Source organism: Chaetodon auriga, chromosome 10, assembly GCF_051107435.1.
Source record: "Chaetodon auriga isolate fChaAug3 chromosome 10, fChaAug3.hap1, whole genome shotgun sequence".
NCBI classification, from domain to species: Eukaryota; Metazoa; Chordata; class Actinopteri; order Chaetodontiformes; family Chaetodontidae; genus Chaetodon; species Chaetodon auriga.
The window spans coordinates 16,741,503-16,755,371 of record NC_135083.1 but is presented as its reverse complement, the minus strand read 5'-3'; the positions used below and the strand labels follow the sequence as shown (position 1 = coordinate 16,755,371).

General features: G+C 42.8%; 1 protein-coding gene across 7 annotated transcripts in view; it reads left to right on the top strand.

Moving 5' to 3' along the window:
- chl1a (cell adhesion molecule L1-like a) overlaps positions 1–13,095 on the top strand; it is a 49,977-nt gene extending 36,882 nt beyond the window's left edge. Inside the window, exons 23-30 of one of the 7 annotated variants that reach the window (XM_076741725.1) lie at positions 443–625; positions 5,145–5,183; positions 5,613–5,675; positions 6,130–6,243; positions 6,569–6,730; positions 7,116–7,295; positions 8,539–8,611; positions 12,582–12,942. In XM_076741725.1, coding sequence (XP_076597840.1) covers positions 443–625; positions 5,145–5,183; positions 5,613–5,675; positions 6,130–6,243; positions 6,569–6,730; positions 7,116–7,295; positions 8,539–8,611; positions 12,582–12,792 — 1,025 coding nt within the window. In that variant the 3' untranslated portion in view covers positions 12,793–12,942. Of the gene's footprint in view, positions 1–442; positions 626–5,144; positions 5,184–5,612; positions 5,676–6,129; positions 6,244–6,568; positions 6,731–7,115; positions 7,296–8,538; positions 8,612–12,581 lie in introns of all 7 variants that reach the window. The other 6 variants (XM_076741728.1, XM_076741726.1, XM_076741729.1 and 3 more) reach the window with 6 other exon arrangements.
- Positions 13,096–13,869: the final 774 nt, after the last annotated feature.

Below are 13,869 nucleotides of genomic sequence, written 5' to 3'. Positions count from 1 at the left end.
TTCCCACCTGTTCTTGTAGTTTTTTTTTCTTCCTTTTACACTACTGTTTTGTCAGCTTTTCCCTCATCATGTCTCCTCCATTTGCTCCTCCTCCTGTTTTTCCTTTTTCCGGCTCTCCTCCTCCTTTCATCAATTGCCACTTGTTTACAGCCTCCCCTCCTCTTGAGCTCTCTGTCTCCTCTTTTCATCTCCTCACGCCTTCGCTCATAATGTATTCCTCCTCAGCTCACCTGTCACGACATGTATCTGCTACATTCACTTTCTGCATGAGCTAGCATGACATTTCTTCATCTCCTTCCTCCTGCAACCGCTGACCCTCATTATAGCTCTGTCCCATTAACATACAACACGAGCCGGCAGTGATGACTTTTTCTGTGTCTATCCCTCGTAGGCTCACTCATGCCTTGTGAACTGACCTGACATCTTTCTCCTTCCTCTATAGTTAATGAGACCACACTGGAGGTGGTTTATTCCCGGGAGATAAACATCAGTGTGGCTGACACCACCCAGTGGCAGCTTCAGGGCTTGGAGGAGGGCAGCCTGTACCGCTTCCACCTCAGTGCCTGCACTCGAGCAGGTTGTGGACCTCCGCTGGCCCAGGAGACCAGCACCGTTGCTCAAGCACGTGAGTAGATGAAATCATTTGCATTGGTTAAGGTGTGAAAGCCCCACCAGTGTTTTTGAAAAATGTTGCCACACTCTACAGACATGGTAGCTGCAGTGTAGTAATTCATATGAAGTGGAGATGTTTATATTAATGATTAATGGTAGTGTACCATAGTTACAGCCTTTAATTGTATATTGTATAATAGCTCCGGGGGGCAGTCTGTGAGAGAGTGTGAGAGTGTGAGAAAGTAACCCCTGATGATGTCATTAGGGTTATCTGGGCTTGGAAACAACTTTTTACATAAAAGCCTGTGTTACACACTTGAGTCATGGATTTTGAAAGAAGTGGGTGTTTATAAGGCATCAGTGGTCGACTGAAAGGGCTCTTTTCATTGCATCCCGGGAATTGTGGGCTCCAGTGTTTTGGAGCTCTCCCCACACTGAATAAAAGTCAGGACATTTTATCATCTGATGTGAAGATTTTGATCTTTGAATCCATTACGTATTCCTGCCTCTCTGGATTTTCACTTGTCAAAACAGTTTGGTCTTGAGCCATTTAAGGCTTTAAATAAAAGTCAAAGGACTTTCCTTTAGACATCGTCAAAAATGTACAGGGAGCCAGTGTAGCTCATCTCACGCTACAGCACTGTGCTTCCTCTTTTTCATTGGGTTTTGAAGTCAGGCAGCAGAGCAGTGAATGATTTTTATCCACCTTTAAAGCTAAATCATGAAAGTCTTGGTATTATTTGTGAATTGGCATCCCTACAGTTTCTTAATGCAATTCACCTATACACCAATGTGTTAATATGGACTGCAGTACTGTGCATGTGTTATGATTAGTTTGCTAAGACAGCCAAAAAATAAAATAGTCATAGTTTTCTGCCTTTTGACAGGGTGAATACAGCAATTGCCATCTTACCAGTCTACAATACCAGTTTTGATGGTAACTATATTTTTAAAGTATTTTGCTAATTCCTCACTTTTTGAGTCTGGAAAGTCAATGTCAGAGGTTGAGGAAGGTTTTAACAGCTGATCTATTGTTGAGCACAATACTGTGGAACTTCTGCTGTAGGACTCTTCTTTCAGTGCACACGGCCTTATCATAAGAAGTAATGGGCTCTTTATCAATGAAACATGAACCAGCGGACCAACATGGTCAGCTTTTCTGCATTTCTTTACCCCGCCTCTACAGGATCTCTTTAGCGCACGAATAGAGCGCTGCATCAGGGTGGTGTTCTGCCAAACACCCCTTTAATGACCTTGAGTGTTCATCAGGTTGTTGTTCAGGGTATCATCCATTTCAGCCACAGAGCCGTTCTCACTGAGTGAATTAATGAGCTGACAAGTTCAGAGAACAAAACCTCTGCTGTGGATCCTATTCTGAACTGTGATCTGTCTCATGTTTGTGTTTAAAACTGCGTAGAGCGAATTCACAACGGCAATTAGAAACGGCCTTTATCACCGGATATTACCTGATCACATGTTACTGTTAATTCTGATAGGCTGATGAATTCGGCAGCATGAGGGTCAGCATTATCACAATAACAAATGCACAAGTGCACGTCCCCATTTAAAATGATTCTGTCAAAACTGGTAGAAAACCAGGGAATTTTGACCCAAATCTGTGGGTTCCACCATCAACTAAACTAAAGCTTAATGTTCTTTATTACAACATAAATAGATTCAGTCATTTTCTTAATCTACATTTTAATCATTTGTTGTGTTTTTGAGGATCAATAGACAAACCCTGGTCAAAACCACTGCAGTCTACTGTTTGTGTTCTTTCAGCCTGTGAATTCAACCACTAGGGGTGTGCCAAAACCAAAAATGTTCAAATTCTACATTCGTAAACTAAGGCCATGCAGATTCTGTCTATTGTGGTTGAACTCTTAGCGAACACTTTACACTGGTTGTCTGTCGAATCACATAATTTAAATTCAGCCAGTTTGGCAAGTAGATTGACAACATTACCTGCCGCCGCTCAGATTTAGCTGCATTTGGCAGGTGTTCATTACACGATACTGAAAATGTTTTCAGAATTTCATGACAGATCAAAGTTCCTGGAAAATTCCTTCCTCCATTAGTTGGCAGGCAGAAAGATGTGAACGCATGAGAAAATATGTGTCCTCTATCTCTGAATGTATTAATAAATGTTATTCAACCCTCTCCTGGCTTTTATGTTTCCTTTGAGAGCCATTGCATCTTGTAGGTGGATGTCCAGCCTGAGACCCATTAGGAGCATTGTTTGTAAATGTGGTTGAGTAGAGGCTCAGTGGGGAGATACAATGGTTCTTTTTGGAGCGCTGTCCTCAGGGCATGTTAGTCACAATGCAGCAGAGTAAATCAGTGGATGCCAATAGCGCAGAGCAGGGGCAGCATGAATTTAGAAATGTTGATGGGGAGTGATGGAGTGACAGTGGAAAAATGAATGCATGTGAGTGAGCGAGCCCAGGCCACGAAGTGTGTCCCTTTTAGATTTCACCTTTGTGACTGCTTTTATTGTTTATCCCCTTTTAGTTAGGATAAACAGTCTTCTAGCTTAAAAAAATGTCTGTACAAATTACAGACTGGCATTCCAGAACATCAACAAAAAAAAAACCAGTATCAGCAGATGCATGTGTGTGTATGTGTGTGTGTGTGTGTGGGTGTGTGTGTGTGTGTGTGTGTATGTGGGTGTGGGTGGGTGTGTGTGTGTGTGTGTGTGTGTGGGTGTGTGTGTATCTCGTTTGAAAGATTCGTGATGCGAAAGTTGAAGGAAAAACATGGATGGGGTGAAAAGTCTTTGAGAGAGAAGAGCAGGAAACACTGAGAGGGGAACAGCTAACGGACAGCCATAGCAGAAGAGCGTGGCAGGCAGAGAAATATATTTCTCCATTATGTCTCATGAGATAACAAAGAAGAAATAAAGCGGACTGCAAGCATAACACAGTCACCCAGAAATAACCATCTCCTCCAGAGATTAAATTATTTGCTCCCTGCCACAGCATTGAAGACCCTTGTTGTTATCGCTGACATATCTGCTAATGGCTTGAGCTTAATGTTTTCAAAATGTTAGGTTAGAGTTTAGAGCCGCATTCGCCTTCACTGCAGTCAGCTCAGGATTCAGCAGTCAGAGCAGGACAGGCCAAGTCAATGTGCAGCAGTGTTAACTGTTCTGTATGACTTCAAGTTACACACAATATTCACACTAGACGATGTGAGAGCTTACGCAGACGACAACATGTTAAATGATGTGTGTGCCACATGTAGTGAAACGGTTATACCAATGACTGCAAATTCAGTTCATGCAAAATCAATGTGACACTGGAAAATGACCAAAACTTAGAAATCAAACTGTGACAATAAACCAATAATAATAATAATAATAATAATAATAATAATAATAATAATCACTTATCATATTCAGGGTAATCTGATTCAAATTTTTCTTGTCCTTGTGTGTTAAAGTACAAATCCTCACAATTGTTGAATAATAGAAATACATTGCAGTAATGATGATGTAGGTACATCTGCTGTATAAAGCACATTGTATTCTGCCCTTTGTAAAGAAAAGCAAAGAGCAATCAGCACTGTGATGAGAAGCTCCAAACCAATATGAATACTATAAACCACACGTGTCTTGTTTTATTGTTTGGCAGCTAGTATGCAAGAAATGAATTTAAAGTGGCTGTAATCAATATTTTGATAATGACAGCTTATCAAAAGAAGATGTGAAGAGTACGTGGCAATGAGAAAGGAGTCGCCCGTAGTGACGACGCTCCGGAGAATTAGCATCTCAATCTGCAGCTCCCCTCGGCTTTACGGTGTTTTATAACCACTTTCAGCTCATTCTGCTGTTTTAGTTCACTCTCACTGGTCCTATAGTGTCATTTTCAACCAAAGCAGGCAGCTGTTTCCAGTGAAATAGCTCCAAAACCCCCCGTACACTGGCTGCCCAGCGCCAAACAGCAGACAGACACAGTTAACACAGTGGAACATTTAGCAGCTAAAAACCAGATATTTCCTTTCGAAATACTTGATTTACATTCATCAGGTGGTTAGGAGCATGACTCAAAATGAATAATGTGTACTGTTGATGAACTTCATCGCAGAACAAGTTTCCAAAACGCACACCGAGTAGCATATTATGTGTCCATCAACACAACAATCAAGCAAATATGTTCATACTTTACACGACTGAGTACACCGTGTTTGTCTTCAAATACATTTCATACTCTATTCCAGTTTATTGGGAGGACAAAGGGCATGATCTTTTTTTTCCCCCATAGCGCCCTCTGGTGGTGCAGCTCCTGCTCGTCAAATCCAAAGCCCTTCTAACAAACAGATGTCTCATGCAGGCATAAACCTGCATGTGGTTGCATTTGTGAGGATATACTGCCCACGTATTTGCCTCTGTTGATGTGTGTGTGTGTGTGTGTGTGTGTGTGTGTGCGTGTGCGCGTGTGTGTATTTGTGCCTGGTCTATAAAGTGTAAAGCTGGCTTTCCATATATCTGTAATCTTCTGCTGTATTTCATTTTCTTTTTTATCCCTCTGAAGATTTGTCTTCGACTCCAGCTGTGGCCCCTGTTCAGAGCAGTATGTATCACTGCCTGCAGTCGCTGCTGATCACTGACACAAAGTAGTGGTAGAGATAGACGTGGTTGTTGATGTGTTGATGTCGTGAGTAGGTGGTCATAGCCTCATCCAAATGTCCTTTGTAGTTGCACAAGTATAGTGTGGGTCATTCCTGAACACCAGAACGTTTCCTTGTGCTAGCGCGTTATCACAAAATGAAAATTGCTGTTTGAATTTCAATTCAGATGTATAACATAGACCCTGCTGCAGTTATAGTGGTTTACTATCAGTTATCACTTGAGCAGTTACTGCCATTAATCCAGTTTCCAGTTGCTCTGACAATCCCGCCGTCTTGTAGTCTGTAGCGCTCGCTTGTTGCACAATATAGAATATCAGATCTGACAGCATTGTTGCAGGAATCTAACATCTGAGGCTTCTCTTTCCTTTCAGGCCACAACTGCTCTCTCTCCTTTCCCAGCTCTATCCCAGGCAATTCCACTCATCCTCCTTTAGGTATATAGCTCACTCTCACACATGCACAGCCAGTAATACTCCTGTGATCTCATCTTGATCTACCTCAACTTTCAACTAACAATGGCATTGGAGACATGGAGTCGTTTCAATCTATTCCGATATTCGCTCATAGTGGGGGGGCGTCAGGAAATGCCAGCTTTGCTTAAGAGAGAGTGAAGACTGGATGTCACTCACGCCCACGATCTCTGTATCTACCCTTTATGAGCCAAAATCCAGCTCCACTCAATTAAGTCTGGGGCCCAGTGTTGCCTTTTGAACTGTCTTCTTGAAGGGTTTCCGCTTGCTGCACTGTTCTCGAGCTGCGGGGGGAGAACCTGTTTGCTTCAGCTAATCCTCTTTTCCTGCCTTCTTTCTCCCTTTTTTTCCCCCCATGCCTGTCTGTGTTTTCTGTTCCTCCTTATTTTCCTCCTCCTTTTCCTTCTCTCTTTATCAGTTCCAGCCCTGTTGAACATAAGCTCTTACGTGAGTGACACCTTTGCCAAAATCAGCTGGACTGCCAGAGAAGAGCAGCAGGACTCGCAGCTTTATGTGGCTTACATGAATAACCGTAAGCTCCTTTTCCTGTCCCCGCCTTGCTGAATATTTACATGAATTTTAGGTGGCATCTTGTTTAGGTGTAACTGGGAAGTTTTTATATATAAACATCTAAAAATATATTATAAGCCTAATGTCTGCGTGGCTACTTCCAGCATGTCCGTGATTGCCTCAGAATGTATTAAGATGTATTTAAAGTTATATATAGTGCAATAAATACGTTTAACAACTTAAGAACCATTTATGACTTGGCAACAGCTCATCCTATCTTCTTCTTCAATAGCATGAATGCTAATACAGACTTGCTGCTTTTGCACTTCCTGTGCCTGGCTGTGTAGGTGATGGTAACTGGCGGATTTCAGAGGCTGTAAACACTTCTCAAAGTTTCCACGTGATTGACGGACTCAAACCCGGGGCGGTGTACACTGTGCGCCTCATGGCCAAGAGGCTGCTCGATAATGCTAGCATTTTTGAAGACGTTATCCAGACTCAAGTCAAAGGTGAGAGGAGAGAAAGGTGTCGCAGTCGATAGAGTTTAGTGATTTGACTCCTAACCTGCCATAACAAACAAACACACCATTGACAAAGTGATATTGACTGTTTTGAATGTGTGAGTTTATTTTTTTTTTCTTCCGTCTTTGCGCATTTGTTTAGTTTTTCCCTGTTTAATATTCTTTCAGAAGAGATAGAGTGATATCGCTGAAGGGAATGTGAGTCAAACACGACGTGAGAACATCCTCTCAAACTAGAATCCATCCTGTTTTTCTGTTTTCAGTCAAATATGAAGGTGTATGAGGAGCGCTTGAGGGGACTGTCATACTCAAACACGCCGGTGTGTAGAGTCGATCCTTGAGCTCTCTGTCTCTTTGCTGTTTTTGTTCTCAGCTGTGGGAGGTCAGCGGAGCGACTTTTCGACCCAGGGCTGGTTCATTGGGACCATGTGTGCTGTGGTGCTCCTCACCCTTGTTGCGCTCATGGCCTGTTTTGTGCGGAGAAACAAAGGTGGCAAGTATGCAGGTACGCCGCCGCCGCCCCAGCGACAAGACATGTTCTCCATGGAAAAAGGTCAGTTAGCCTTTGACCAGGGTTGGGTCTCTTTGCTGTTTCCCTTCAGGAAGTGAATCAAAATTCAGCTCATTAAATGTGCAGTGCGCGTAGAAGACGCCAGTCTGACTTGTTATAAGCAGTTTATTATCTCTGCATTTTCACCAGTTTTTTTTTTGGATGATACTTTGCTTTGACTTTTGATATGAGTTTGGTTGACCTCCTGAAAGAATGAAAATGTGCAATGGGCCTCAACCCTGACCCCCACCCTGATTGGAAATGCACTATGCATGCATGTTGGACACCTATGCATGCTAACCCTGTCAAGCCCCACATCATTAACCGCACGTGAACTGTCTGTGAGACGCTTGCAGTGTAGATTTACTGTGTGTAAAATAATTTGTGTGACTCTGTTAGTTCTGCCTGGTACCTCTGATTACATTTCTTGTCAAGCCAGACAAGTGGGAACCAGCTGGCTTTGTTCCACACCTCCCACCCCTCACATGTGCAGAACTTCCTGGCTCTTCTCCTGCACCTTTGTGCTGCCTTGTATCAGAGCCAAATTCAGTCTCACTATGGCACCTACCTGCAGTGTCTCCTCACTCGGTTTCTTCCTCTCAACCTGCTTTCCCGTCGCCTCCACACCACCTCACTTCTTTGCCTGCAGTAGCTTTTGACATGAAGCACTGAATATTTCATCAGCTCCTTTGGATTCCCCCTTTGCCCATCCAGCTCTTTTCATGAATCGCCTCTTTTGTCTCTCTTGAAAGCATCTGGTATTTTTTAAAGCATATTTATACAAAGAGCTGATATGTAGCACTTTGTGCAGACATACAGAAGAGAGGCTCTCAGTGTACACACTTGATATAATGTTTACAGAGTCACATTTAGTTGATCTCAGAAGCTTTCGGTTGTTTTTTTAATTTCAACTCTTATATACACTCAAGCGATGTAAAAGTTCAGACCCATTTATTCCTGTACATCTACTGAGCATCGATGTTGAGTTTGCTTTTGCTCCAGTTTCCCGGAATCGTCTGACAGAAAATCATTGAGGTTGATTAAAATGAGCAAAAGACAAATGTTACTGTTTGAGTTATTTCCCTTTGGAAACTTTAAAGGTAGGGCCCTTTATAGATATTCAAATCTGAGGCATTACAAATGATTTTATGTCCCAGCAGTGGAAGAAATATGCAATTACATCTGTGGATGAAAGTGCTGCTCTTGAACAGTGGTGCTGAAATGTCTGTCCTGTCGTCCTCTGCAGTGAAAGAGAAGGAAGACCTCCACCCTGACATGGAGTCACAAGGAATGAATGATGACACCTTCTGTGAATACAGGTGAGCTGTACTCCTGCTCCGCGGTGCCAAAGCGTGCTGAGGAAATGATATTTTTTATCTCCTGGAAATGCATTGTGTTGTAGCAATATTAATCTAACAACCATATGTTAAATATTTTCTGCCTGAGAAACTCATTTGTCATGTGTCACAGTAATGTTTTTCTCTCCCATCCCAAAAGCAAACCGCGCATTCATGAGCTGTACCAGGATCAGCCTAGAAGCCATTGTTCTCATCATTTTATGGGTTAGGTAATCAAACTGTGTAGTTAAGAGTAGTGCGTAACAAACCTTTGCTCCCCTGTGTGTGTGAGTCAGCTTGGTTCTGTCTGCAGCAGCATATATGTCTATATATAGTATATGACAATGAATGAATGAGTGTCACTGAAAGGGGAAAAGAATGTGACAGGAAGTTAAACTAGGGTGGCCGAAGACGTCTAAAGGAAGGGTCACACCAGCCATTGCTCCATCGACATTCCCTTGCTCTCTGCACCAAAAAAGGATGAGATGTCAGGAGTCCAAAATTGGCCTGAATATAAGATGACCCCTTTGTTCCAGCACCTATTTTTGGAAAAATATTACTGATGTAGAATATCTGATGATTTGAATCGGTTACTCTCTAGTCTTATAATATAATTTGACCCAGTTTGTTAGTTTCCTGGAGGGCTGGAGCTCACACCAACACAGGAATTTTACTCTTCAGCACGGGCTTTGGTTGAAGTGAATGGTAGGATGGAGCAAAAGATTGGTGCTAGTGTGACCCCACTTTGCAACCAAGACATTTCAACAGCTGTAACGCTATTAATTATTGAAGCTCTTAGATCAGCTGCCTTCTGAACCTATTAAGGTTAAGTGTCTTAGCTACCTCTACTGAGAAAAATGTATGCATTTGCCGAGATGTTATTGAAACATGAAATGTTGTCGCAGTGCCTCTGCTTATCTGGTGTTCACGCAGACTTAGATTCAGACCCTGATTCACATTGTGAGTTATTAGTATAGTATTAGTATTCAGTGGAATATCATCAATACAGTCCACATTTTCAAATTTTTCCAATTGCGACAGAGGAAGCGTCACCCACAGATGCTGCAGACAGATTGATTCTAGACGTTCGGTAATTGTTGATGAAAATGTTTTATATTCAATGAAACAGGCGTAAACTAAGCATGGCAAATGGGTAGAAAACTGAGCCTTTAAGCCCAAAGCAGACAGCTGTTATACTTTATAATAGCTGTTGAATTTCCATTGTTTGCATTGTTTAGCTGCTACGGTGACAGTTTAGGGAAATCGACTGAATCCTATTTTGCTTGACAGCGCTGCAGCAACTGTGTGACAATACTGTGTTTGTGCACACGCAACAGAAATCACCTAAAATAGCCTCCTCCGTCCGCTTTGATTCCGCTCGTCATCATATTATTCAGAACATGATTACTCACAATTGTGTGGTTGCTGCCAGTTGCACTCCTGAGTCTCTTGCCAAGACTATAATTCTGTTAAACAGAAAAAAAGCATTGTCTACAGTCCTGTTTATAGATTACGGACTGTATGACTGATTATAGAGCATTTTAAAGATGTCATGAGAAAGTATTTACTGCCACATAGCTGCAGATGACTGCATTTGTTTGAATGGATAGGGCTGTCCATCAGCAGTGCCGTACGGATGCTGAGGCGGCTTTCAAACACACTTTAAGTGTTGTTTTCTGTTTAACACCGATGGAAAGTACCAAGCAGTGCCGGGGCGATAACTCAATATTATCAACGTTGAGTGAAATCATGTTATGATGATATGATTATTTTCTGTTATTGTTTTCTAAAATCCTGCTGTCCAAATTAATGGTACGAAGCAAGCTGCAAATAAAAACAAAATTAAAGTGACGCATGGTTCGTTGTACTGAACATCAGTTTTATGATGTTATGTGTAATTTCCCGTGTCGTGATATATGTATCTGTTATCAGGCGGTATTAGTTTTGTAGTATTGATTTTAGCGCTGATGCTGAAGTTTATTTGGGAGCTGATCAGGCAAGAGAAGCCGTGGTAATGTATGGCTCGGTGCAGATGTTTGGCTGCGACTCTCTGCTTAGAATGCCTCTCATGGTTGGTTTCATGAGGCTGTTCTGACTGCTGCCCCCCCAGAGTGCCCTTAGTCTTACTATGATGTTGTTTTCCTGGCTTTAGAGCTGGATTCAGGGCTCTCTTGTGCCCTTTGAATCTCTGAAGGCAATAGACCACCCACTGGTATGCCACGTGTCTGGGGAGCTGACAAGTGGTAATTAAGCTTCAGACGATTTCTCTTTGGAGACAGCCCTCTGCCGCCTTGCCCCTCTGTCCACTGCAAGAACAGCAGGTGTCATAGCTGGAGTAGGCTGGCCAGCAGTGTGATGCAATTTTTTCCTCAGCTACTTTATCTTTTTTTTTTTTTTTTTTACCCCCACTCCTTTTTTTCCCTCTCATCTTCTCATATTTTTCATATGCAACTTGGGATATGGCAGCAGATGTGGTGAAGCTGTCCTCCCGACAGCTTTAAACTAAAATAAATACAACTTCAGGTGCAACGAGGTGTGTGTGTATGTGTGTTGGGGGGGGTGCTGCCCCCAAACCAAGTCAGCATGGGTCAATGGCAAGACAAATTCAATTACCTCCTTCCTGGTGACGTGCCTCCATCGCTCGTCTGTTTGTGGGGCTTAAGGAAAGCCGTTTCACGGTAACAGCTGAGACTGAGCTGGATCCCTGTCTTGAATGAGAGCTGGGGCTCAAAGCACTCAGCCCCATTTTATCACTGCATTCAAAGTCACTGTGGGCGGGCTGCAGCGGCTGTGGCATTCCACTGCTCTTAGATAACAGCCACTTATCTTCGGCGCTCTAGAGTCGTCAGAGAAAGAGGGTTTGATAAGAGCTGAAATGCGGACCTTATGTGGCTTGCATGGTAAACGGCCTCATGAAAGGCGATAGATAAGATTGGTTATTAAAAATCCCCGTGAAGGAGACCCGATTTGTAATCTTAACTTGAACCATTTCTCTGCCCTAAAATGCTGCTCAAAATGTTGGGTTTGTATTTGACACAGGTGTCAACCACAGTACGCCTCAAATGGCGCTATCATATAGCAGCCACCTGAACGTCTTTGAACGCAGACGCTCTGTGTTATGAATACTAAACCAAAGGAGTGAGAGAGGTGTTACCAAACATGGGTGGTTTAGAGAATTAGAAAAGAGGACAGGGAGGAAAAATATCCTCAGTGTTTTGAGGTGACCCCGCGTCTTGTAGCGAGACACCTGCAAGTTGGCCGGTTGCCCAGCCTTAAATTGGCATCTAATCTCCTCGGGCCGCGTGTGGGCCCCTCGGGAATACCACGAATGACAGGCTGTTTGTCTGGGATTGCATATGCCCCACCTCTTCTCCCCCTGTTCCCTCTCCCTTTCTCAATCACACACACTCACACACACACACACACACACACACACACACACACACACACGCACACACACACACCTCCCACTCGACTTCTTTCTCACTGCACTCTGGCAATTTCCATCGCTGGTTCTAAAGAGATTTGAAATTGCCTTTGGTCCTGACGCCTTGGCAATTAGCAATTAGTGAAGTGATTGTAGCAAGCCCTCCCCGCCTCCCTTGTGCTCCCTTTCCTGCTGTGCAGCCGCTGCATCCGCCCCTGCCTACCGCCTGTAGTGATGTATTGAAACCATAAGAACTGAGGGTGAGTGTGTATCTGTGTGTGTGTGTGTGTGTTAGAGCAGGCAAGCATTTAATAGTCTGCCTGTACTGTACAGGCTTTGTAGGCTGGTATTTGCGTGTGCATATGCATAACTCTTGGTTTTGTGTGACATTGTGTGCGTGCCTGTGCGGCCTTTTAGGGCCACGTGTGTTGCCACCGAACATCTGCCTGATGTAGTATACAACGTGTTTGTTTATGCGCTGCACTGCTGACCCTGGCCATCCTTCTCTGTTGTTGTTGATGGCAGTGACAGCGAAGAGAGGCCACTGAAGGGCGGAAGATGTTCCCTGAATGGCGATGACGCGATGGGGGACGGCGTCAGCAGAGACAGCCTGGTCGACTACGCTGATGGTGGAGGAGAATTCAATGAGGACGGTTCATTTATCGGAGAATATTCCGAACGCAACCACAGAGGCTCTGTTAGCGAGCCCAGCGGACCCAGCCGAGTCACTGCATAAAGCCAGGCTCCAGCTGAAGCGGTCTACTTCACATTCTTTCAAGATGCTTTTTAGATTCAGCTTCCCTGGCATTAAATATAGCTTGAATAGCCAAATATGGGGGATTTAAAATGACTCAAATGTGCAGAAGTTTTTTACAGAAAGGAGAAGTTTTGCCCAGGGACCAGAAAAGAAAAAACACACCCACCAGACACATCAGTGTGAATACCATGTGAGTCTTTGTACATACTGTAAGAGAGTGACCTGTATCATTTGAGTGTGTCATGATTTTATTAATGATAATAAAGTGTTTTTGTACCTATCAGCAGCAGTCCTCGGTGTTATACACTGCTTTTGTTCCTTCACAATGATTTTGCTTCCACAATGTAGAAAACATTGAAAATGTCACCAGAGATGTATTGTTTTTACACAGTGGATGAGAATAACACAAAGAGTAGACACACATAATGCGTCTTCAACAGGTAGATATTCATTTATCACATAATACAGGATGTCAGCTTCCAAGAGATGGAACCAATACCTAGTCACAAATGCTTTACTGTATATTTTACGTATATATTTTGGATTTTTATTAGAATGTAAATGTATGAAACCTTTTATTTTACATCAGATATATTTTTTGCACTGACAACAACGTAAACAACATGAACCCAAGAATGACTTCACATCAAATTAACTAACCATTCTCCCGGTTTGCAAGGATCTACTCTTTAAGTTGTTTAGCAAGGAGGCTAAAGTAATTCATCTCTAGAGCATAATCATTAATACATTTTTTTAAGGAACTCATTTGTGAATGAAGCTTTCACCTGAGGGCCTCCCCTGTACTGAAGAGGATGTTTTGAAGCCATTTTAATCATGCGTCTTTTATTCTGCTGGAGAGAGTGTGAATCACTCTACATTCCTTTCAAATTATCAGCCGGTGGGCTATTTGTTATCTTGAAATTGTTAATGGTGGATACTTCCTGTTTTTTTTTTTTTTAACTGGGTGAAATGATCACTTTCTATTTGCTGCTGCTTTTCTGTAATTTAAAAAGCTCCCACTTACACTGCAAACAGACTTTCATGTGAAGATGTCCT